This window comes from Xenopus laevis, chromosome 8L (assembly GCF_017654675.1).
Source record: "Xenopus laevis strain J_2021 chromosome 8L, Xenopus_laevis_v10.1, whole genome shotgun sequence".
NCBI classification, from domain to species: Eukaryota; Metazoa; Chordata; class Amphibia; order Anura; family Pipidae; genus Xenopus; species Xenopus laevis.
Genome location: NC_054385.1, coordinates 18,506,571 through 18,531,556, shown reverse-complemented (window position 1 = coordinate 18,531,556; position 24,986 = coordinate 18,506,571). Strand labels below are relative to the sequence as shown.

Genomic DNA, 24,986 nt, shown 5'->3' with positions numbered 1-24,986 from the left:
TGGAACAATCAATATGTCCACTGTTGAAACCTGTAAAGGAAAACAATAATTTAATATTCTACAAACAATGTACATGCTGCACTCACCTTTTATAAATTCATGGGTTTCCTTCTCCTTGCTCTCCAGTAGAAGCCGCACACAGACAGTGGTGAAGTAGCGTGTGGAGACCTCCTTATCTCGTAGCACTCTTTGCAGGAGGCGCTCAAGATGAGCCTGGGTGCTCTGTAGTCCCTGTCGGCATCTTGTTAGATATGCAATATACGAGGCCCGCTTCCTGCGAGGAACAATTATCATCCATATGTATCTAAGTTTTGTCAGTAGATGTAATGCTTCATAAATTAGTCTGGATTATTGCAGATTTTGTTTGGCATCTTTAATATGTGCACTGATTCTAGGCTCCTGTATGGTCACTAAATAAGGTGTTCTATTTACCCATAAGCTAAATATAACTGAGATTGCTTGCCAGCAAATACATTTCTATATAGTCAGAATAGTGGTCAGTTCAAGAAAGCTTTGAATACAGTCTATTGAAATTGCCCCTACCAAATATAATAACATAGCAACATTCACTCATCTGTATTAATATAATGTGCAAAGATGAAATTTCCAAAGCACAAAGTATTTGCTATGCCCTCAATTTTTTTTAAAGGATTGATAAAGGGTCCTGCGTGGCCCGAAACATTGCCATTTTGTTGTCTGCTCAAAATTATGAGCCAATAAATTCACTAATCTAAACAATCATTTAGTCTACAGTGTGCTGCAGTGTATTGGACTATTACATTGAATTTGTGACCTGTGGATATAACACTGTTCAAGCACCTGGTCCTAAGGGACTCATCACGCAAGGTCAGAGCACTCCATTATTGTGTGGACTCAATTTTTTTTAAGTGAAATGAATGCAGCAGAAACATTTCAATCTTACCTGTAATCTTCTGCAATTGAGGCCAAGATCTTGCTGCAGGAACGGCTGTCAAATCGGCTCACACAGCGCATAGTTTCCTGAATCTGAGCCATCAGGTTTTTGTCCTGCAGGTTAATGGCCTCTGCAAGTTGGACTTTAAGGAAGCACACAATCTCATTTTCTGCAGAATGGAAGAAACAGATAATATATAACTACAGCAACAGAGACATGTTAATGTTTTAATCTTAGGGATGCATGAATCCACTATTTTGGATTTGGCAAAACCCCCGAATCTTTTGCAAAAGCTTCTTCTGAATACCGAACCAAATCCTAATTTCCATATTCAAATTAGGGGTGGGAAGGGGAAAACATTTTTACTTCCTCGTTTTGTGACAAAAAGTCAAGCTATTTCCCTCCCTGCCCCTAATTTGCATATGCAAATTAGGATTCGGCTGAATCCGAATCCTGCTGAAAAAGGCCGAATCCTGGTTTCGGTGCATCCCTACTTAATCTATTTCATCCCAATTGCCTCCCTATAAAGTTGGCAATGGGCTCTCAGTTCATGCGCTAGACTGATTTTTTTTTTTTTAAAGCTCACAGCACATATTTCAAATGGTGGTATTCTTTTAAAATCAAACTTTAACGCTAAAGTTACAAGGCAGGGTTGAGCCCTGCAACTACTCAGCTGAAAACGCTGCCAGGTGAACATTCCAGAGATTTGTCATTATACATTTTTTCTATTGCATGCCTAGATATCACAGTTTGCAATTTCAGTCATAGTTTCCTTGGATGATGTTGTCTTTCCATCACACCTTCAATCATCCCAGATCAATTGATGGTAATCATACGATATGTTCCCGCTAAGCTGTGTGCTTGTGCATATGAACACAACTTATGATCCCATCACACAAAAATTGTGGGGTACAAAAATAATTTAATGGAAATTGTGTAAAATTAATTGTAACTCAGCCACTTCTGCACAAATGGGCAACACTGATTTTATGAATACATGACTCTGTATGCTACTTAGTTTATACAATCATATGAAAAAGTTTGGGAACCCCTCTTTAAAAGTTTTGTTAATCATTGGCTGAGTTTTCAAAGCAGCAACTTCCTTTTAAAATATAACATGCCTTATGGAAACGGTAGTATTTCAGCAGTGACAAAGTTTATTAGATTAACAGCAATATGCATCATAACAAAATTAGACAGGTGCATACATTTAGGCATCCCAACAGAGATATTACATCAATACTTAGTTGAGCCTTCTGCAAATGTAACAGCCTCTAGACGCCTCCTATAGCCTTTGATTAGTGTCTGGATTCTGGATGGGATATTTTTGACCATTCGTCCATATAAAATCTCTCCAGTTTAGTTAAATTTGATGGCTTCTGAGCATGGACAGCCTGCTTCAAATCATCCTATAGATTTTTGATGATATTCATGTCAGGGGTCTATGATGGCCATTCCAGAATATTGTACTTCTCCCTCTGCATAAATGCCTTTGTAGATTTCCAAGTGTGTTAAGGGTCGTTGTCTAATTGGAGAATCCAAAACCCTGCGTGACTTTGTGACTGATGCTTAAACATTATCGTGAAGAATTTGTTGATATTGGGTTGAATTCATCTGACCCTCAACTTTAACAAGGGCCCCAGTCCCTGATCTAGCCACACAGCCACACAGCCACACAGCATGATGGAACCTCCACCAAATTTGACAGTAGAGGTAGCAGGTGTTTTTCTTAGAATTGCTTTTTGTTATGACCAAATAACTAAATTTTTGTCTCATCAGTCCAAAGCACTTTGTACCAAAATGACTGTGGCTTGTCTAAATGAGCTTTTGCATACAGCAAGTGACTCTGTTTGTATTTGCGTGAGTGCAGAAAGGGCTTCTTCCTCATCACCCTGCCATACAGATGTTCTTTGTGCACTGAATTGTAGAACAATGTACAGATACATCATGTGCAGCAAGATGTTCTTGCAGGTCTTTGGAGGTAATCTTTGGGTTGTCTGTAACCATTCTCACAATCCTCCGCATATATCGCTCCTGTATTTTTCTTGGCCTGCCAGACATTACAGCAACTGTGCCTGTGGCCTCCCATTTCCGGATTACATTCCTTACAGTTAAACCTCTGAGCTTTTTGTAGCCTTCCCCATAACCATGATACTGAACAATCTTTGTTTTCAGATCTTTTGAGAGTTGCTTTGAGGATCCCATGCTGTCACTCTTCAGAGAGTCAAACAGAAGCACAACTTGCAATTGGCCACCTTAAATACCTAAAGACCTTCCCTGAAAAGTGATTCCTTTTAAAATGCATTGGTGTTCATGGAGTTATTTTCAGGTGATTACAGTGCTCAACGGTTTCAATGAATTAAATATACCAAATTGCAACATGTTATTAATGAAAGTTTGCTCCAGTTCTTGATGCACATGAAAACCGATCAGCACACAATTGAATGGTTTAAAAGCAAACATATGAAAGGTTGCAACAAGTTACAAGTTACTGCACCAAGTTTTATGCCTGTTATTATATCACCTCAACAGTATTCATTGTAAAGGTGTTTTCCAAGTGTGTCCCACAACAAAAAACATTAGACGCGTTCTTGAATCTGGGCTAAAATATACTACATTGTCATAATTTCCCTTTCAAAACAAAAAAATAAAATAAATAATTCACCTTCTGGGTCTGTGTGATCTGGCAAGCCATTCCGTGTTGAATGAGACAACATAGGGAATGCCACAGAATCTGCGGAGCACAGGGCCAGGCGTAACTTTTTCTTAGCATCTCTGCAAAACCAAAATGTCAATAAACAAACACAGTGGAACCTGGATCGAAATCATAGCTTGATAATAATTAGCATCTTTACTTGCAGTGCAGCCTTCTGGGGGATCTATACAATAACATCCTGGGGGCTTGTTTGCCAATTTGTCTCCATACAGAAAACAGGGGATTAATGATTTACATAATTCAGTTATTCCATTCCATTCTCTGCTACAAACAATATGCATCTTATTATTTTACTTGCATTTCCCCTTATTTCACAGCTTCAATGCTTAGTTACACATAAAAATACATTTTAACTTCTAGGACCCTGCTGATGCCTGATATATACTAAATAAAACAATCTTTTGATTAGCTTGTTTGTACTTTCCTGTAAATTCTATGGTTATCTGAATACAACTACATAACTTCTGTAACGCCTAATCTAAACTGCCTAAAATAAACATGAAAAATTAAACATGCCTATAGGAAAATGCAGACTCCTGAGGGTGGGCTACTTGGCTGGCAGAATCAAGCAGATCATCTGAGGCCATGTTCTGCAAAGCTTCATCACGAGCAGACCCATGAAGGCTTTCTCCATCTCCAACAGGATCTGCAGGTACAATTAAGGAATAAGGCATGTACTGAATTGAATGTAACAATAATTTGCTTAGATGTCCCACACAGTTGATACATTCATGTCCCCCTGTATTCCTTCCAAATCACCTCAACGATATAATGCAAAAAAAACAACATATGGACATTGCTTGAAGAAGAAAAATGACTAATATCCCTGGCTACATTAAAATTGTTGCTCTGATACTTATTTAAGTTAAACACATAGGCTAAATGATTATTACTATTCCAAAAAGGAGATTTTGTGTACTCACCGTTAAATCTCTTTCTCTTCAGTCGCTTGGGGGACACAGGGACAGTGGGGTATAGCTGGTGCATCTAGGAGGCAGGACACAACTAGAAAAAACTGGATCCTCCCCCACTTGCTATACCCCCAGTAGGCGGAGTTCCACTCAGTTTATAACAAAGTCAACAGGAATATAACCTTAATAGAAAAAACTTGTAAAATAGAAAAAACTTGTAATGTAAGACAAGAACCGTAACATGTCTGACGGAAAAATGAAAGCCTCAATCCAGGGAGGGAAGCCCTGTGTCCCCCAAGCGACTGAAGAGAAAGAGATTTAACGGTGAGTACACAAAATCTCCTTTTCTCCATGTCAGCTTGGGGGACACAGGGACAGTGGGGACGTACCAAAGCTGTCCCTCTAACCCCGGGTGGGAGAGTGAGGCCTATGTGGAAACAACCACTGCGGCTTGAAGCACCTTTCTGCCAAATCGTGTGTCAGAAGCCGCAAGGTATCAAAATGGTAAAATTTAGAAAAGGAGTGGACGGAAGTCCACGTAGCTGCTTTGCACAGCTGTTCTGCTGATGCCTGGTTTCTGAAGGCCCAGGACGTACTCATCCCTCTGGTAGAGTGGGCAGTAATGTAATGGTTTGCTTGATCCAACGGGAAATGGCAGGTTTAGTGGCCCGGGAACCCTTGAGGGGTCCAGAAGGAAGAATGAAAAGAGCATCAGACTTGCGGATGTCCTTAATTCTGTGAAGATAGAATTTTAGAGCCCGAACTTGATCCAGAGAGTGTAGCACCACCTCTTTGGGGTTGGACGGTGAAGGGCAAAACGTGGGAACCGTAATTTCTTGGTTTAGGTGAAATTCTGAGACTACCTTGGGAAGGAAGGAAGGAATGGTCCGAAGTACTGCTCTGTCGTGATGGAAAACCAAGTAGGGAGGTTTGCAGGAGAGAGCGTTGAGCTCCGAAACCCGTCTTGCTGAAACAATTGCCAGAAGGAAAACTGTCTTCCAGGTTAGCCATTGAAGGGACACAGATCCCATTGGTTCAAAGGGAGGGTGTTGTAAGGCCTTCAACACAAGATTTAGATCCCAAAGAGGAGTTGGTGGTCGGATCGGGGGAGCAACATGTGCGACTCCCTGCATGAAGGTCTTGACATCAGGTAATAGTGCCAGTCGTTTCTGGAACAGGACGGACAAGGCAGAGATTTGGGACTTTAGAGAGCCTAGGGATAGGCCCTTGGATAACCCCTCCTGAAGGAACTCTAGGATATTGGGGAGAGAAAAGTTCTGAAAAACTGCCCTGTTGCGGTTACACCACTGACGATAGGTGGACCAGACTCGGTGATAGGCCTTGGCTGAAACTGGTTTCCTCGCTGCACACATAGTGTGCGCTACGGCTTTGGAGAAGCCCTTTTGAGTCAGGATTTTCGTCTCAAGAGCCACGCCGTCAAATTTAGATATGATGGGTTTGGATGTTGAATTGGACCCTGTGAGAGAAGATCTGGCCGAAGAGACAGCGTCCAGGGATCTTCTACTGACAAGTTGAGAAGTTCTGTGAACCAAGAGCGGCGGGGCCACCTTGGAGCAATGAGGATGAGGGTTGTCCGCTCCCTCTGAAGTCTTCTGATTATCCTTGGGAGGAGGGGCAGAGGAGGAAAGGCGTAAGCCAGGCGAAATGTCCAGTCCGCCGTGAGAGCGTCGACGTCTATGGCTAGAGGATCTCTGTACCGAGCTAGGAAGGGTTCCACCTTGCGGTTGTGTCGAGTCGCCAGAAGATCCACCTCCGGTATTCCCCACCTTAGAATTATTTAGTGGAACACCTCGTCGTTTAACGACCACTCGCCTGGGTCGATGGACTGACGACTTAGGAAGTCTGCTTCCCAGTTCAGGAGACCTGGAATGTATATTGCTGAAAGCGTGGACCGACGGCTTTCCGCCCACTGGAAGATGAGCTTGACTTCGTTTAGGGCTGCTCTGCTTCTTGTGCCCCCCTGGTGATTGATGTAAGCCACTGCCGTGGCATTGTCCGTCTGAATTTTCACTGCCTGATCTGTCAGGTCTCGCTGCCAATGAAGGAGGCCTAGGCGGATAGCTCGGATCTCTAGCAGATTGATCGGTAACTTCCTTTCTTCCCAATCCCAGACACCCTGTGCTGGTTTCCCTTCGAGGACGGCACCCCAGCCGAACAGGCTTGCGTCTGTGGTGAGTACCCGCCAGTGAGGGTCTCCTAACGGTCTGCCTAATGTTAGGTGGCGAGTCTTCAGCCACCACTGAAGAGATAATCTCGTCTTGTGAGACAGTCGAATCTCCTGTAGCAGGGATCGCCTTTTCCACGCTGTTAGAATGTTCCATTGAAGTTCTCGGAGATGGAACTGGGCGAACGGTACCGCTTCTTTGGTGGAAACCATGACTCCCAGAACCTTCATGCAAAACTTGACGGAATGTTGCCGTTTCTGTAGTAGGGATCTCACTAATGATCGAAGATGATGGGCCTTCTCGAGAGGAAGGGATATTCTCTGTGTTAGAGTGTTGAATTGCATCCCGAGAAAAAACATGGATTGACTGGGAGTCAAAGAGGACTTGGCTAAATTGAGGACCCAACCTAGTTTCTGTAGCATGTCCAGAGATATATTGATGGAGCGATAAGCCTCTAGATGATGAGCAGATGAGCAGATCGTCCAGATAAGGGGTGATGGATACCCCTGCACTGCGGATTACCGCTGTGGTTGCAGCCATAATCTTGGTGAAGACCCGAGGGGCCGACGTGAGTCCAAATGGAAGACTTGTGAATTGGAAATGATGATTCTGGTAGGCAAACCTCAAGTATTTCTGATGGTGAAGGAAAATGGGTACGTGCAGGTACGCATCCTTTATGTCTATTGAGATAAGGAACTGTCCCGGGGACATTGCTGCGATGACAGACCTGAGAGACTCCATCTTGAAACGTCGGGGGCGAATGAACTTGTTCAATTCCTTTAGGTCTAGGATGGGCCGGACTGAACCGTCCTTTTTGGGTACTACAAAGAGGTTCGAGTAGTAGCCCTTGAAACAGTCTCTTGAAGGTACTGGAGTGATCACCTTTGAGAGGAGGAGTCTGGAGATGACACTTTGAAAGGCTGCCACACTCTGTCTGGCTGAACTGGAAGTCTAGACATGAAAAAACGATGAGGAGGTTCGGTTGAAAACTCTAAGTGATAACCTCGAGTCACTACTTCGTGGATCCACGCATCCTGAACAAGAGTGAGCCAAGCGTCGGCGAACAGACTTAGCCTCCCTCCTATTGGTGTGGTTGGAGGCGTAATGACACCGTCATGCTGAAGTAGACTTGTCCCCGGACTTCGGAGTGAACTTCTTGTTGTGCCAGGCTGGTCTTTGTTTGTTAGCAAGGCGTCCCCGTCCCACGAATGATTGTCTCGGAGGGGAGGATCTCGAGCCCCTTGTCTGGGAGCCACGAAAATTTCTTCTGCGAAAAGTAGGCCGAGCCTTGGGTTGAGGTAAGAGAGTACTTTTTCCCCCAGTAGCTTGGCTGATAATCTTGTCCAAATCAGGCCCAAAGAGCAACTTACCCTTGAAGGGTATGGAGGTCAGGGAATTCTTTGAAGAAAAGTCAGCAGACCATAACTTCATCCATAAGGATCTACGGGCTGCAATAGCGAGTGCCGAAGACCTACTGATGACTTGAGCAGCGTCTAAGGAGGCTTCAGAAATATAATCATTTGCTTCCCTTATCTGAGAGGCCCATTGAGAAAGTTCATGGCGTGGGGCCCCTGATTCGATAGCGTTGAGAAGAGAATCAGACCAGGATTGAATGGCTCTGCTCACCCAGGCTGTTGCTAAAACAGGTCGAAGGGAAGTGCCCGAAGCTGAAAAAAGAGACCGCAGAAGGCTCTCTAGTTTTTTGTCCATGGAATCCTTGAATGAGGAGGCGTCAGGGACTGGGAGAGCAGTATTTTTGGACAGTCGAGAGACTGGTGCATCCACTGAAGGTGGCAGTGACCACTTCTCAGTAACCTCGCTTGGGAAAGGATAGAGCTTTTGGAAGCGGCGGTTTGTTTGAAAACGTCTCTCAGGTTTGTCCCACTCTTGCTGAATGATATGGTCGAGCTGAGAGTGAGAAGGAAAAACAGGGGAAGTCTTACTGTGACGTTTGAAAAGAGTCTTAGAAGAGTCAGCTGAGACTTCTGGTTCTTGAAGGTGAAGAGTCTCTAAAACAGAGGCAATTAGAGAATCCACCGAGTCTGAGGACGGTCTGAGGGATTCCTCCTCATCTTGATCTGAATTGAAAGAAAGCTGTCCTTCAGATAGGTCATCCTCATCCCCCGAAACTAATGGTTGTAAGGAAGAATTCCTGGCAGGAGAATCACTGTCTTCGTCAGAGGGAGATGGGGCTCTGCGTTTAGTTGCCCTTCCCTTTTCAAGCCTTGCCAGAAGCTTGTCTAGAGATTGTGCAAGTTTTGGAATACCAGTGGCCAGCTGGGAAGCCCATTCTGGAGGAGAAGGAGGGGCTTTGGGTGGGGAAGGGTCCCTGGGCTGAGTAGAGGGTTCCCCTTGAGCGGCCTGGTCTGCCAGGGGGATGAGAGGACCTGCGGAATCAGAATCACGCTCAATAGGCTTGCACCTGGAACAAATGGGATCTTTGTGCCCAGAAGGCAAACGTTTGCGGCATTTGGCACAGGCTAGATATCTGACAGAGGCCGTGGGAATCTTTTTCCCCCCCGCTGCCCTGGAAAAAAGGGTGTCACTTTGACCTTCAGACATGATAGCAGTCTTGTTCCAAAAAGGGTAGCCCGTAGGGAGCAGCCTTGGAGGGTCCCTAGTGGCCCTTATGCGCAGCAGAACACTAACCTGCAAGGGGTTAAGCAGGGAAGGAGGATCAGCTGTCAGGTGTGCGTGTCCCAGAAGCACCAGTGGTACCCCACTGCCTTCTGGAGCTGTAGGCAGGATGCGGGACTCGAGCAGTAGACAGGAGTAAGCTCCCCAGTCCCTTAAGAGGGAAAGGATAGCGGAGAAACCTGGCGTGACTGCGTTGGCGTGCTGCCTAAGCAAAATGGCGGCCCGCAGCGGAGTTCGCGCGCTATTATGCGCGAGACAATGGCGGCGGTGACGTCATTGAAGTCGCGGCGCCTGGAGTAAGGGAGCGCGGTGCGAAAGGAACCGGCTTAATGCTCCGGTGCGGCTCAGACTGCAGGCCTGAGAGACGCGCACCTGCTAAAATAAAAAGGGTTTGTTCCTCCTCCCTTCTGCCTTTACACGCACACCCTTTTGCTGCTTCTGAGGAGGCCCCAGGGGGAATAAAGAGTTACTTACCCCATTAGGGCCCTCAGTGCTCTGTCATCCGGCCAGCAAAACTTCTTATCCTGAAGGGGAAAGAAGAGTTAATCAAGCTGAGTGGTCTGTGCCAAGAGGCAGTGCCGACCCCGGAGACAGGTCCCTCGTGGGGGGTTGTCAGTATGGACCTCTACACAGTGTAGAGGGCCTGAACAACCCCGGGTGTCAGTCTAGCTGAGCAATGAAATAAAAACAAAAAAATACTCTGAAGAGAGCATATGTCCTATCCTCCTGAGGACACAACTTAAACTGAGTGGAACTCCGCCTACTGGGGGTATAGCCAGTAGGGGAGGATCCAGTTTTTTCTAGTTGTGTCCTGCCTCCTAGATGCACCAGCTATACCCCACTGTCCCTGTGTCCCCCAAGCTGACATGGAGAAATAGTATTTTTGATGTTACACCACAATTCAGTCCTGAACAAGATTGTCTTCACATTGTGACACTGTAGCTTTAATTATGGCATATGTCTTTAATTTGCATTATCACTTTCATGGTTGCCTTTCCAGAGGACCATACCTGCTCCTTCATAGGGCACAGAGGAACCTTCATTGGGGATTGTCCTTTTGATAGCATTTCTGTACTTAGCCAGGATGTCTTCTGCTGCCTGGGAATGTGGACCTAGCTGGGAAGTAGCATCATCTGTAATCAAAATACTAGTGGTTAGTATTAAATTGTGTTATTAGAAGATTTAGAAGATTTTAGAGATCCCAATTCTGAGAAAACTAGTCACACCAAAAGTTTAAAGTCATACTGAAATGTTCCTATGAAAATTGATAGGAATCTATCAGTATGGCTAGGAATAAACACCATCCACAATTTTGGAGTGATCATACCCAGCCAAGGACTACAAATGCCTTCGAACATAGCTATGGAAACTGGGAGTGAAAACATGCTTGAGAAATACTTTCCAGTATAAATAGGTATATATGTGCACTTGGGTCCTATTTCTGTCATCTAGAATGTAGGTCACTCCTGTCACTGTTTGCCTTTTCAACTGAACACAGTAGCTTCAGCTTAAAGGAGATCTACATCCTAAGAAAAAACGTGGGTGAAAATTCCATATTTTTCCCTCTCTCTCTTCCCTTCCACCCCGGCTTTACGCCCCTATTCCCCTTTTGCTAACTCCTTACCTATATCCCTCCACCATCGCTAATTAATAGCTAGTAATTTGATTGAATACACATTATGTAGTTTCTGCAGAATCACATTGCTTGTGACTGCCCTTTACTTTGTACACTTGCCTAAAAACTAGTACTTTCTATGTGCAGATTTCATTTTAATACCCCATATCTTCTTGTGTTATGCTGCATGTACTTCTGCATTCTTATGCTCTGTAAATCTTAAAAACCTAACAAAAAAGATAATTTAAAGTGTGTATATTTTATATACAAAACTTGCAGTACCAACCCAGAGGTTCAGGAGCCCTGTAACAGTAATGATCCAAATCTCTGCTTGAAACATACAAGATTGTATATATATTATATCTAAACCTGAGAAATGGATATATTGCAATGACAACATAACGAAATATGATGATTAGTATAGTCTGTAGTATACTACATCATGAACTTTTACTACATGCAAAAATACACATCATAGGGCTGAGTTGCACAATTACTCTGCTGTGAAATGCACGTGCTTGCCCACTAAACATCTAAAAATGGTTAATTAATTTGTTTCCTCTTCTTGGGCTAGTTCTAGAGCATGGGGAATTTATATATAGTCTAATCGTGAAAACGCATGCCTTGTCATCCAGCTAAAAGTGTTCTAGTTGACCCTGCTGTCTCCTGTTCATTTGAGAAGACAATTCCAGACAGGACCATTACTGGTGTTTTTCGGTATAATATGAAATATAACAACTGCAATAAAATTGTAGCTTCAATTTGTAATGTGGAAGGGAAGTAATTCAAAAACTATAAAAAGATGGAAAATTGATAATAACAGTACATTCTATACACAAAGCCAACTTAAGGTGAAATAACCTTTTACACTCATATACATATTTTGTTTAAAGGAAATGAGTCACCTGCTATTGAAAACCTGTCTTGTACCAAGTCTTCCCTTTCTTTCTCCTGTTTTTCCTTCTTCCTAAATGGGATAGGAGCTATAACAAAAAAACTAAAGTTAAGTAAATAAAAACACTCATGCTTATCCCCAGTGCCTAGATTTGTGTAATATGATGGTTTACCTTTGGGAATTGCAGACACAAACCGCTTCTTCCACCAAGGCCTATTCCTATCTGATCGCTCATCATCACTGTCTTTTTTCTCTTCTGGCTGCAAGAAGATAAAAATCATTTGTTTTTGTACACCACAGATGGTATTCCCATATATCACTGTAATATTCCGAGCTCCAGCAAGGCGATGCTTCACATCCCATACAAAAAATACATAAAAAATGCTGAACTGCACACTTTCGTCCAGATTGACAGGTGGTTTCCATTCAGGTGCCACAGAAAGCTTTAGAGATTCTCTCTCTGCAGAGAAAAAGCCTTTCATGCAATTAGCCTTAGAAAAAGAGAGATTTTTGTACTTACCGTTAAATCTTTTTCTCTTGTCCTATATTGGGGGACACAGGCACCATGGGGGATGAAGATCCTGCAGCTTGGAAAAGGACACTAACTTGTTAACTTTTGACTCCTCCTCCTGCTCTGGGCTTCATCCCCTGCCTCCTCCTCCTATATTCAGTTTCAACCGAAGAGGAGTATAAGATAAGCAACCCAAAACAGAGAAGGAGTCCTCAACCCCCTCAGAACCCTCAAAACAAGGACTCCCAAAACGGAGTAACTATACACAAACGCAATACATTGCACAATAGTAAACAACAGGGCGGGAAGGCCTGTGTCCCCCAATATAGGACAAGAGAAAAAGATTTAACGGTAAGTACAAAAATCTCTCTTTCTCTTGCCTAATTGGGGGACACAGGCACCATGGGGATGTCCCAAAGCAACCCCTGAGGGCGGGACACTGTAACCCCAAAGATGATCAGGTAATGACAGCCTGTAACACCTTCCTCCCGAAGCTGGCTTCGGCTGAGGCCTGTGTGTGCAGCCTATAGAAGCGCGTGAAGGTATGCGGAGATGCCCATGTAGCTGCTCTGCAGACTTGCTCAACAGACGCTTGATGACGAATTGCCCAAGACGTGCTCAAGGCTCGCGTTGAGTGAGCTCTAACTTGAAGTGGAGGCTCCCTGCCCTTCACGGAGTATGCTCTGATGATGGTGGATCTGATCCACTTAGCTATCGTTGCCTTGGAAGCTTTCGTGCCCCTCTTGGGGCCACTCGGGAGAACAAAAAGAGAGTCTGACCTCCTCATCCCTTGTGTTGCATCTAAGTATGCCTTGATTGCTCGAACCACATCCAACTTGTTTAGCTTGGTCTCCAAGGGGTTCCGGGGCTCCGGACACAGCGAAGGAACTATCAAGTCCTGGTTGAGGTGAAACTCTGAGACAACCTTGGGGAGGAAGTCAGGCGTGGGTCGAAGAACGACCTTGTCCTTGTGGATGATGGTGAACGGGGACCTGCAAGAGAGTGCAGCCAGTTCCGAAACTCTACGTGCAGACGTGATTGCCAGTAGGAAAACAACCTTTTCGGTAAGTGTGGCTAGCGGAATGACTGCAATAGGTTCGTAAGGGTCCCCCTGAAGGACGGAGAGAACCAAATTGAGATCCCATGGGGGAACTGGACATCGATAGGGAGGCACGATTCTAGTCGCTCCTTGTAAAAAAGTCTTGATATGGCTCCGTAAGGCAAATCTTTTCTGGAAGAGAATGGAAAGGGCCGACACCTGCACCTTCAGAGAGCTCAGCGCCAAGCCCTTGTTGAGCCCATCTTGGAGGAAGGAAAGAATGTCACTCTCAGAGGCCCTCTGTGGATCTACGTCTCCTTGTTCGCACCAGCCGATGAAGGTTCTCCATACTCTATGATAGACCTTCGCGGATACTGGCTTACGTGCCCGAAGCAAGGTTGGAATGGCTGCCGTGGGGACTCCCGATCTTCGAAGGACTAAGGTTTCAAGAGCCACGCCGTTAAAGCCCAGCGATGAGAATTCGGGTGTTTGACGGGCCCTTGTGTTAGCAGGTCCTCTCTTGCCGGGAGATGAAATGGGACGTCGATGGCCAGGTCCACCACGTCGGCGAACCAAGCCCGTCTTGGCCAGTAGGGTGCCACAAGGATGGTCCGAGTTCCCTCTCTCTTTATCTTCTTGATGAGTCTCGGAAGAAGAGCTAGTGGAGGGAATGCGTAGGCCATGGCGAAGTTCCATGGAATCACCAGAGCGTCTACCGCGAGAGCTAACGGGTCTACGCTTCTGGCAACGAAGCTCTGAACCTTCCGGTTGCATCTGGATGCCATGAGATCCACCTCTGGAAGACCCCACCTGTCCACGATCAGTTGGAAAACCTCCTGGTTGAGACTCCACTCGCCCTGGTCCAGAGTTTCCCTGCTCAGGTAGTCTGCGAGCCAGTTGTCGACCCCTGGTATGTGTACCGCGGAGAGCTCTGGAATGTTGTCTTCTGCCCAAGTCAGAATCTTGGCTGCCTCCAGTAAGGACGCGGGACTGCGAGTGCCCCCTTGGTGGTTCACGTAGGCCACAGCGGTCACGTTGTCCGACTGAATCCTCACTGCCTTGCCCCGAAGGAATGGCGAGAATTGTTGCAGTGAGTACAGGATGGCTCTTAGTTCCAATAAGTTGATCTGGAGAAGTCTCTCCTCTTGACTCCAACAGCCCTGGGCTGTTCTTTGGCCTAGAACTCCGCCCCACCCTGTTAGGCTTGCGTCTGTCGTGACCACCGTCCAAGTGTGGTTGGGGAAGGGCCTTCCCTGCGTGAAACGGAGAGGGTGGGTCCACCAGAGAAGGGACTTCTGAACCTGCACCGGGATCACGATCAGGCGGTCCAAGTGCCGTCGATCCCTCCGTTGATGCCTGAGAATCAGGTGTTGGAGAGGCCTGGTGTGGAATTGGGCATATGGGATGGCCGGGAATGAGGCGACCATTGTACCCAGTGTTCGCATGGCCGTGCGAAGAGGGACCGGGGTGATTGATCTGAGAGTCTGTATGCGCGTCCGTAAGACTTTGGCCTTCTCCTGTGGAAGGAAGACCGTCGCTCGTTGGGAGTCTAGAATCAGCCCCAGGTATTCTATGGTCTGAGTCGGGCAGAGATGTGACTTCTTGTAGTTGATGACCCAACCCAGAGTCTCCAGAGCCTTGAGTGTCTGAGAAGTGTGTGACTGGGCAATCGCCGCAGACGGACCCTTGACCAGGAGGTCGTCCAGGTAGGGAATAACTGTGATGCCCCTGATCCTGAGCTGTTCTAGTGCTGCTGCCATCACCTTGGTGAAGGTCCTGGGAGCGGACGATAGACCGAATGGCAGCGCCACGAACTGCCAATGAGAGCCGTTGACATAAAACCTGAGGAATCTGTGATGATTCGGGTGAATCGGGATGTGGAGGTAGGCGTCCTTGACGTCTATGACTGACATGAATTCGTTTTCCTCCATGGATGCTAGGACCGACTGTATGGATTCCATTTTGAAATGGAGCTGTCTCACAAAGGGTTGAGGTCCTTTAAGTCCAAAACCGGTCTCAGGGAACCGTCCTTTTTGGGGACCATAAAAAGGTTGGAATAGTATCCCCATCCTCTTTCCCCTGGAGGCACTGGCTGAATAGTTCCTGCTGAACAGAGGTTTTGGATTACTGAGAGGAACTTTTGCCTTCTGGGAACATCGAGGGGCAGTCGGGATATGAAAAATCTGCGGGAGGAGGACGATGAACAAAGTCTATGAGGAGACCCTGAGACACTACTTGAATGACCCAGAGGTCCCGTATTTGGTCTTTCCACACCTCTCGAAAGGACATTAGACGGCCGCCCAGAGGGGTCCCTCCGAGGGTGGGTACGCCTTCATGCTGTGGCGGATTTGTCCTGGGAGGGCTTGGCCTGTCCCTTTGAAGACGACCAGTGGGCTCCTTGCTTGTGCTGGTAGCGTTGGCGAAAATTAGAGGTGGACTTGTCCGCTTGAGACTTCGTCCGCTGTCCCTGGCGAAAGGGCCGAAAAAACGGTCTTCTCTTGAAAGTTGCTCTCTTCGCTCTAGTTTGAGGGAGCAAGGTACTCTTACCGCCAGTGGCTTGTGAGATGATCTTGTCTAACTCGGCCCCAAAGAGCTGTTTGCCCAGGAAGGGGAGGCTAACGAGTGATCTCTTGGATGTCAAATCAGCTGACCATGACTTCAACCAAAGGAATCTTCGGGCGGCTATGGATTGAGCTGATGCCTTAGCCACCAGTTTAGCAGCATCTAGTGAAGCGTCACAGATATAGGAAGTGGCGTCTGCTATTTGTGTTAAGAGGGCGTCGGTAGAGGGGTCATCGGACCCAATAAGTTGTGCTGTCTGTTCAACCCAAACTTCCATAGCCTTGGCTACCCAGGCTATAGCAAATATTGGTCTGAAAGCCATACCGGAAGCTGTAAAGGTTGCCTTGCAGAATCCCTCTAGACGCTTGTCAATTGGATCCTTGAATGACGCTGCGTCTGCCACAGGAATAGTGGTGGCCTTGGAAAGTCTGGAAACTGGTGGGTCAACCGCCGGAGGGGATGACCAGAGATCAATGCAATCTTGTGGGAAAGGATAGGTTTGGGAAAAACGCCTGGAGATTTGCACTCTGTGATCAGGGGTTTTCCATTGAGATTTGACAATTTCCTCTAATTGCTCATATGCTGGGAAGATGTAGGTGGCTTTCTTTTGCCTCTTAAAGATGTTCTTGGCTGGCTCTACAGTCGAATTTGTGTCTTCGATATTGAGCGTTGTCAGTACTGCCTGTATAAGTCCCTCTACCTCCCTTTGGGTTCTGGGAGTGTCCTGATCTGGGTCAGGCTGATCCTCTGAATCGTCGCCCAAAGGAATTTGTCCCTCCTCATCAGAGGGGCTAAACTGTTCCCCAGGGGAATCTGGGGGCGAGATAATGGATCGTTTAGAGGCAGTAGGTCTATTGTCCTGTGACCTTGTAGGATTAGACAGTCTTTCTAGAACCTTGTCTAAAGTCTCGGGAATGCGGGGTAAATTTTGTAGTCCAGCAAGTGAGATAGAGAGAGCACGGACCAAATCGGTGTCTGAAGTGCTGGCAGTGCTGGCTGTGTTTGCGACAGGTGGAGAGGGAGGGTGTCTACACGCTGCGCACACAGATTCAGACGAAACACTCTGAAATTTGGTGTTGCACACTGCACATGCAAGGTAAGACACTTGTGCAGCCTTGCGAGAAGGTGCTGAGGACTTTGAGGTCCTGGGCTCCTCTGTTTTGTCTGCCATATCGTAGTGGCAATACAGCCTGAAAACTCCTTATATAAAGATAAAAGGAGGGGCAGGGGATAATCTGGCGCAGGGCCTTGGGATAGAGCCTGCAATAGAGAAGGGAAATATCGATTATTCCCAGCTCCCTAAGTCACACATGTCAGCATAAAAAAAAAATACAGGCAGCCTAATGCGCATAGGAGCAGTGGTATCGAGTACTCGCCTGAAAGGTTGTCTCTCAAAGTGAGGGGTCCGGTGTCTCTCTGATGTGGGCGAACCAGGAGAGCAGTCGCGGGAGAGCTGAAGTGCGCAGGAGGTTGCCGGCTGCGAAGCGAACAACCGGAAGTGCGTAGTTCCGCTCGTTTTGGCGCCAGTGACCATATGCGTATCACCGCCGCATGGCGCCCAGGAGACAGAGAACCGGAAGTGCGCGCCTGAGAGTTGCGCTGAGCGACGAACGCTGTGTGACTTAGGGAGCGCGCCTGAGAGTTGTGAGTTGGGCCCTAGGAGGGGGGAGAGGCGGACACAGGTGACATAGATATACTCACCCAGTCCATCCAGCCGTTGAGTGCCCATGGAAGTTGGAAATCCCTGTAGATATAAAAAAATATATATATCTTGCTAAACACAAAGAAACAATAAAAAATTAATGTGAATAGCAAGACTGGTTCAGACCTCCGTAGAGCGGAAAGGCTGTTGGGCACAGGATCTTTTTTAGGTTGGAACCTAAAACAGCTGGGGGGGGCGCGTGAAAAAGATCAATGGCCCCCATCTGTGGCATGATTATAACCGTGGTCCTAGATCAATTGCTCCAGCCACAAGTTTTTCTGTGTCTTCTCCTCTGAGGACACTAAAAGAAACTGGATATAGGAGGAGGAGGCAGGGGATGAAGCCCAGAGCAGGAGGAGGAGTCAAAAGTTAACAAGTTAGTGTCCTTTTCCAAGCTGCAGGATCTTCATCCCCCATGGTGCCTGTGTCCCCCAATTAGGCAAGAGAAAAATGATTTCTCATGTTATTATGCAGATCTACCAGTTATCTCCACCACAGCAAGAAAACTGGACTGAGCTGCGCAGTCCCTTCACAGCCTAACACAGCAACAACCCCATAGTGTGTATTACATTTTTTTAGATTACGTTTTAATCCAATAATACCATGCTTGAGAGCCACAAGAGACTGGCCCAGAGACGGGTACAGCAGTCAAAAGAACTGAATCCATTAAAAGTCACCTGTGTCAATGAGATAAAAGAGCTATGTTTTGTATTATTGTGCCCAGTCAATCATAGTAGACTGCAGTCTTACCTCTCCCCTGGAAGAGTCCTTGCTGGGCGAAGAGGATGAAGACTGAGGGAGATTAATTAATGCATTCATTGCAGTTCCTGTTGGCAGCTCACGATCTTCAGTCATCCCCCGCCGCACCCAGCCAGGGTCACTCATTGGCCTTCGTATGGAAGAAGCGATGTCAGAGCTGCGGCTGCGCACCAGTCTTTCAGGACATGAGTGCCTCTGCCTGTAAGCTTCAGAGTCCGTGGGAACAAAGCCGAACATAGGAAGACGAGCTTCATTTCCTCCACTTGCCCCTTCCAGTAAAGGTGGATCAGGAGGTGGGTGTGAGGGTCTCGCATAGTGTACTTTAGGCCGAACCACTTGAAAATGAAAAATAAACCATTAGTAACATTCAGGTGCATTGCCAATCAAGTTACCACAATGACTGATTGCAGAAGTATATGCATGTTTAGGCGGAAAGTAACGAGGTGTTTTCTGGTCCCCCTCAAGGTCTGAACCCACAGGCCATCCAGTCCTTGTATAATCAGTAGATTTTATCAGCATTTGTGATATTGGCTTTTTTTGCAATCTTTGCCATTCTTCCACTTGGACTGACTATCAAGCAGGATCAGCTTATCTAATTAACACAATGAGCAAAAAAATCTGAAATGCACCTTTCACATAGGGCCTATATTGAGAAGGTGGATTGAAGGCAGGAGAATTGCAAATGCAAACTCCAGTTTAGGGCCTGTTTTTGGCACATTATATGAATTACATAAGTACAACAGAACATTTCCACGTATGTAGTCTAAATGTAGGGCATTGCTCAAACTCTACGAATTAACCAAACCAAACATATGAATCTTTTTAGGTAGAAATGTTGCACATTGTACTTTGTGCACACTCTGAACTGCTCCCTTAAATGTAATTTCAATGGAATTATAGGAGTTCTGAATTCCCAAACATCAAGTGAGAGCACAGTGCCATTTCTTTCTTCAGTGCCATATACTGGGCAAAGACAAGAATAAATCACTAGGGTTAGTGATTATAATCTCTTTACTGATACTTTGGCCAGTGCAATCGGTTTGTGGTACTTCTGGGTGAGCACCACGGAGCAATATTTTTTAGAGTGAAAATGATGGTGTTTAGCTTAAAGTTCAGCTCTTCATTATACTCTGAATGTGCACCTAGTGCAAAGACAGAATAAACAGGAAGTGGATAACTTCATGGTGCTCGCTGAAAAGTACCATGGGCTAGTGTAGTCTTCCGCTAACAGAAGCGCCTGCCTGGGGTGTCAGGTAAGCAATTATTATCTCTGGGGGTGCCGAACAGCCTCCCCCAGAGATTTAACCTTTACTTCTCCTTTAAAGGAGGAGGGAGGGAGGGGTCTATGTAGGGTAGTGGGTAGGGTTTTTTTAAGTTTAGGGTTAAATTGTCCTTTAAGCAATAGCTGAAATAACTATTCTTGTACGTATGCTGACAGGAAAAAAGCTGTTGGTCTCTAAATTAGAGAATATATTTGAACAAACAGATAAGTTTGTATAGGCGAATACATAATTATTGACAGCTTGGATTGGTTTTAGCAGCATATTTGAAGATGATACAGACTTCACGTAAGGTTGAAAATGCATGACTCCAATCTGTTTCCAATATTTCCTCCCATATCCTGCTTCTAGTGCTAGAAAATGTCTAGCTATAACAACAGCAGAAACGATAACCGTTTCAGAAGTAACCTTGAACCTTATAACAAACTTCAGCTTGAGATGGGCATTTAAAAAAATTACCTTCATTAGATGCTGGAGCCAGTGGGTCAAACATGGCCAATAATGACTCAGTCTGGGTTGAAGGTGTAGTTATATGGTGAGGTCCTGTGAATACATGTGCAAATAATATTTTGTTTTGTTCATTTCAGAAGAAAATTCGAATGGGAGATCAGTGCAATTATAAATCAAACAACTATACTTTCTGGTGAAGGCTAGAACATTTAAAAGTAAATATAAACAAACAAGTTAATGTGTTGTTATGGATGCCGAATAAATTGCCACTATGTTACTTACCATGAACAGACTCTTCTACTTCAGGACTTGTAACAGAATCCTTTCCTCCAAAATCAGAGCTGCACTCAGAGCGTAGGTCCTCTATCTTGTTAGGGATGTCCTCTGAGGTTGCACTGATACCTGAAAAAGCAACACCTGAATCGAACACAATTTGCTGGATTAAAAAAAAGAAAAAGCAATATATGTGGAAAGAACAGTCTCAGTAATCCTCTATCATACCGTTAAGACTAAACCCACACATGAAGCAATGAAAAGAAAGGTTTGGGAAATGAAAAGTCACCTGAAACCACACTGAGTCCTGGAGTGCTGGGTCGGGAGCTGACCTCTCTGACTTCAGTATCATCGGATGTGCTCCCCAAACCTGAACAGCTCTCCAGTTCCTGCAGCCGCTCCTCTTGCTTCAGATCTGGTGCTTCTAAAGCAAAACACCTCAGAGTTAAACACAGACTGGCATGTTAAAACGTGATGAAATCCAAAACATTCGGTCTGGCTAAATTTTAGTAAGGACTAACTCACCAGAATCACTAGGGAGCACCTCAATACTCCATGCTTCACTGGTAGTCTCAGATATAGTGGATCCAGTGCAGGGATCGAGCAGTAACGAGCCGGAGCCTGGAAGGCACAGTAGGCTTCCCAGCATGTTCTCAGCTGCTGCACCTACATATAATACAACAATAAAAAGATAATGGTAAGAAAGGAGAAATAGAATTTGTAAAGCAATGTCTAAAACTAACCACTTAGCGTAGTGATATTAAATGTAGACTAAATAACTGAAGTTACCATTTGGTATGCTATAAAATGGCTAGTTCTAAGCAATTTTTCAACTGGCCAAATTTATAAAAATGATATCCTTTTTCTCTGTAATAATAAAATATTAGCTTGTACTTGAGCAAAACGAAGATATAATTAATCCTTATTGGAACCAAAACCAGCCTATTGGGTTTATTTAATGTTTAAATGATTTCTAGTAGACTTAAGGCATGAAGACCCAAATTATGGAAAGATCCATTATCCGGAAAACCCCAGGTCCGAGCATTCTGGATAACAGGCCTTATACTTGTACTGTGTATACAAGATAACCCATACACTAAAACCCTATTTATCATATTCTATATGGGGAAAAAAAATCATTCTATAAGGCCACCCTTGCACCCACTGGCAGACTATAGTTCGTTCGCGGTATACATGTTTCACATATGTTCTCTAGGAGAGGGGAAAATAACTTCTAGATTTCTCAAAGGTGGATCAGTTTTATTTTTTAAACCAAAATATCTTAACCACCCTATTCTACTTATCAAATCCAAACTAAACAGCTATATAATCCATATTTTACTAATATTAAATAACCCTTTACATCTACAAAACTAAAGTGACCTGTTGTATTTTGCCTTCAAGATAATAACAGCAAAGTTCAAATAAATGAATGTCATTTATTGGAACTTGGCTGTTATTATCTTGAAGGCAAAATACAACAGGTCACCTTAGTTTTGTTCACCTCACCTGCAATTTCTTGCAGTCGATCTTCATCAATGTTGGGGTCAAAATCACTTCCAAGCACATCTGTGCTCCATGTCTCACTGACTGTCTCAGAGATATCTCTGTCATCCGTCAATCCCATCATGTCACGGATTTCAAATTTGCGCAGTTTGTCATCTAGATTATCCTGTGTGGTTGCTGCAGGAGGGACATTTCATTTATTTTCTGAATGATTCATGCTTTTCTCCTAGAACGTAGGACCTTTTAAAGGTGCAGTGTGGTGCTTTGTCTTACCTTGTTCATGTTCCAGTAACTGCAAAGCCTCTACTCCATTGCTTCCAGATGGTCCCCCTCCTAGCTCAGATACAGACTCTCCTTCAAGATCCAGAGACGAAACAGAATTGGAACGATTTGAAGGACCTGTTGAACACGGATTTTCCTCTTCTGCTTAATTGATATTTGCAGCCAAATCACACAAAACATTGTATTTATCACAACAATGAATGCACAAAACCAGGAAGTTATACACCAACAGTTATGTGTAGGGATGAGTGAATTTTTTCACCGCGTTTCGCAGCAGAAATGACGCCCATAGACTTCAATGGGAGAAAGAAATGTTGCATGACAAAAAAAAAAAATTGTTGCCATAGACTTTAATGCATTTTAAAGAATATTCGCCAGTGGCGAATTTTTGGAGAAGCGAAACGTGTCAAATTCCCATCCATAGTTATGTGTCATAGGGGGTACTGCATGTTTAATTTTATAAATGTTGTTTGGAAAACAACATTAATCTAAAAATATATTTATTAAATTCAAATAATGTCTTCATGGTATAAACAAGCACTAAGCACTGTAGTTACACAGTTGTTTGTATCAACTTAACAAAAGACATGAAATATAGGGAATGGGAGAAATGTTATCAATGGGAACCTATAAAGCTTTTACAATAGCTTTTAAAATGTTTTTTAATGTTATTTTCTATTGGGAACCTTCCACTAAAAAAAATAATTGCAGGATAAAACCACTAAGAAAACAATTAACCAGTTTCTAATATTGTGGTTCTTTTAATTAATGCATATAGAATACATAAAACATAATAATAGGAATCATTCCTCATAATAAATCCAACAGTGCATATTTCACCTGCACTTCAGAATAATTTTATGGTTAGATAAACACTTGAGAGTTATACAAGTACCAAAATACAGCGCTATTTATATGCAATTCTGCAAATGAACAGATGGAGGAACAAATAACATAACTGTGTGGCAATGTGCATTCTTTCCAAGGCAATAAAGCCTTCTAGAATGACAACACGTTGGTTGAACGCAAAATAATTAATATAACAATTCAGTACGGTCTGATTGAAGCCACTTTCAAGCTTCCTACAAGATAAATATGTTGAAATGGAACTTTCTTTCGTGTAGCACTGCATATATACAATGCCTTTAAAAAGTATTCAGACCTTTGACCAACTCGTATTCTCTAATTTATGGGAAAATTTAGGATTTGTTATATTTTTCTTTCAGAGCATTGGAAGCAAAGTTTGTGCTTTTAACGTGACAGCTGTGCTGTAACAAACTCTGTACAGGTATGAGAATTAATATCAGGAGCCATGAAAACATGTCAGCAGAGGAGTAACTACCAGGGGATTGCATCTAGGGTCCGGAGGGGGTCTCCAGGCAGCTCTGCCCGGCAGTGAGAGTTTCGTTACTGTATGTGAGTGTCATTTATCAGTCCCCTATTCATAGAACTAATTCTTTCATTTGATCGATATGCTCTCTGTAATAAGACAGTACCTTGCACCTAATAGTAATTAAAGCTAGCCTTAATCTATGTTTATGGTGAACCAATCATATTGGGTTTGCTTAAATAGCTTTAATAGTCTTAAAGTGTCCACCTGAAGGTGGTGTTGACTTGACACTGTTGCTCTACAGGTCAAAAAAGCTAAGCCATTAGCAGCTTCATCCTGATCTGCATATTCAGATTTGAGCAGAGCACAAATAAATTTCATCACCAGAAAAAAATATCATTATCAGTTATTAGGGATGCACCGAATCCAGGATTCGGCCTTTTTCAGCAGGATTCGGCCGAATTCTTCTGCCCGGCTGAACCAAATCCGGGGAGGGAAATCGCATGACTTTTTGTCACAAAACAAGGAAGTAAAAAATGTTTTCCCCATCCCACCCCTAATTTGCATATGCAAATTCGGATTCGGTTTGGTATTCGGCCGAATCTTTCCAAAAGGATTCGGGGGGTTTGGCCAAATCCAAAATAGTGGATTCGGTGGATACAATGCTTTATACAATGCTTTATTCAAGTTCAACCAAGCACAAATGATTCATCCGAATATGAAACCTGTAAAAAGTGCTGAGATTTGGCTAAATATCACACAGAATCCTGACTTTGGTACATCCCTGCTTAAAATGAATCTGCAAACGAGTTCAATAAACAGGTCCTGAATACAACAAAAACATATGCGTTAGAGATCAGATATACAATTGCTCAGCACCTGTTTCATACACTGTACTTGTGTACCTCCAAGACTTGGTGTCACAGAACCAGTTTAGGCCTTTGAGATTTCTTTATCATCTATTATTATCTGAAAAACGATCACTGCAACCAAATCATAGAGATTGTTTCCAAATATGGAGAACAGCATTTTTATAGAGTTGAATTCAATGGCATATGTTAAACTGAAGTTTATGTCAGGAACTGAACCTGAATTCCAGAAAGCTAAAATAGCCTTGGCTCTCATTAAAAGGTCCATTGTTTCTTATAATGAAACGTTACCTGGAATGTCAACTATTCTTAAACCCAAACATTCACCTTCTGAAATGCCTTCTAGGTTGTCACTGCAGAGGGAGAAACGCAGGGTCTTGTCTGGCTTCCCATGAAGTTTAGATTCATCTACAGGCACGTCCGCCTGACCCCCATCTACGAGCTGCATGTTCAAAACCTGTAAAAAGATTTACTACTATTATAATCACTGTTTTGAATACCAAATGTTATAAGTTTATCAGGGGTCCATACTATTCCATGTGCTGAACTT

General features: G+C 44.3%; 1 protein-coding gene across 12 annotated transcripts in view; it reads right to left on the bottom strand.

The window, feature by feature from the left end:
• The window catches only part of gapvd1.L (GTPase activating protein and VPS9 domains 1 L homeolog), a 56,419-nt gene that overhangs the window by 5,492 nt on the left and 25,941 nt on the right, over window positions 1–24,986 (bottom strand). For 3 of the 12 annotated variants that reach the window (XM_018229574.2, XM_018229582.2, XM_041572504.1), the window contains 15 exons: window positions 24,728–24,893; window positions 22,229–22,378; window positions 21,959–22,132; window positions 20,975–21,115; window positions 20,739–20,873; window positions 20,459–20,593; window positions 20,186–20,269; window positions 18,438–18,781; window positions 12,046–12,133; window positions 11,884–11,961; window positions 10,374–10,496; window positions 4,146–4,275; window positions 3,579–3,688; window positions 923–1,082; window positions 87–274 (listed from right to left, as the gene is read on the bottom strand). In XM_018229574.2, the coding sequence (XP_018085063.1) occupies window positions 87–274; window positions 923–1,082; window positions 3,579–3,688; window positions 4,146–4,275; window positions 10,374–10,496; window positions 11,884–11,961; window positions 12,046–12,133; window positions 18,438–18,781; window positions 20,186–20,269; window positions 20,459–20,593; window positions 20,739–20,873; window positions 20,975–21,115; window positions 21,959–22,132; window positions 22,229–22,378; window positions 24,728–24,893 (2,206 nt within the window). Of the gene's footprint in view, window positions 1–86; window positions 275–922; window positions 1,083–3,578; window positions 3,689–4,145; window positions 4,276–10,373; window positions 10,497–11,883; window positions 11,962–12,045; window positions 12,134–18,437; window positions 18,782–20,185; window positions 20,270–20,458; window positions 20,594–20,738; window positions 20,874–20,974; window positions 21,116–21,958; window positions 22,133–22,228; window positions 22,382–24,727; window positions 24,894–24,986 lie in introns of all 12 variants that reach the window. The other 9 variants (XM_018229577.2, XM_018229576.2, XM_041572505.1 and 6 more) reach the window with 9 other exon arrangements.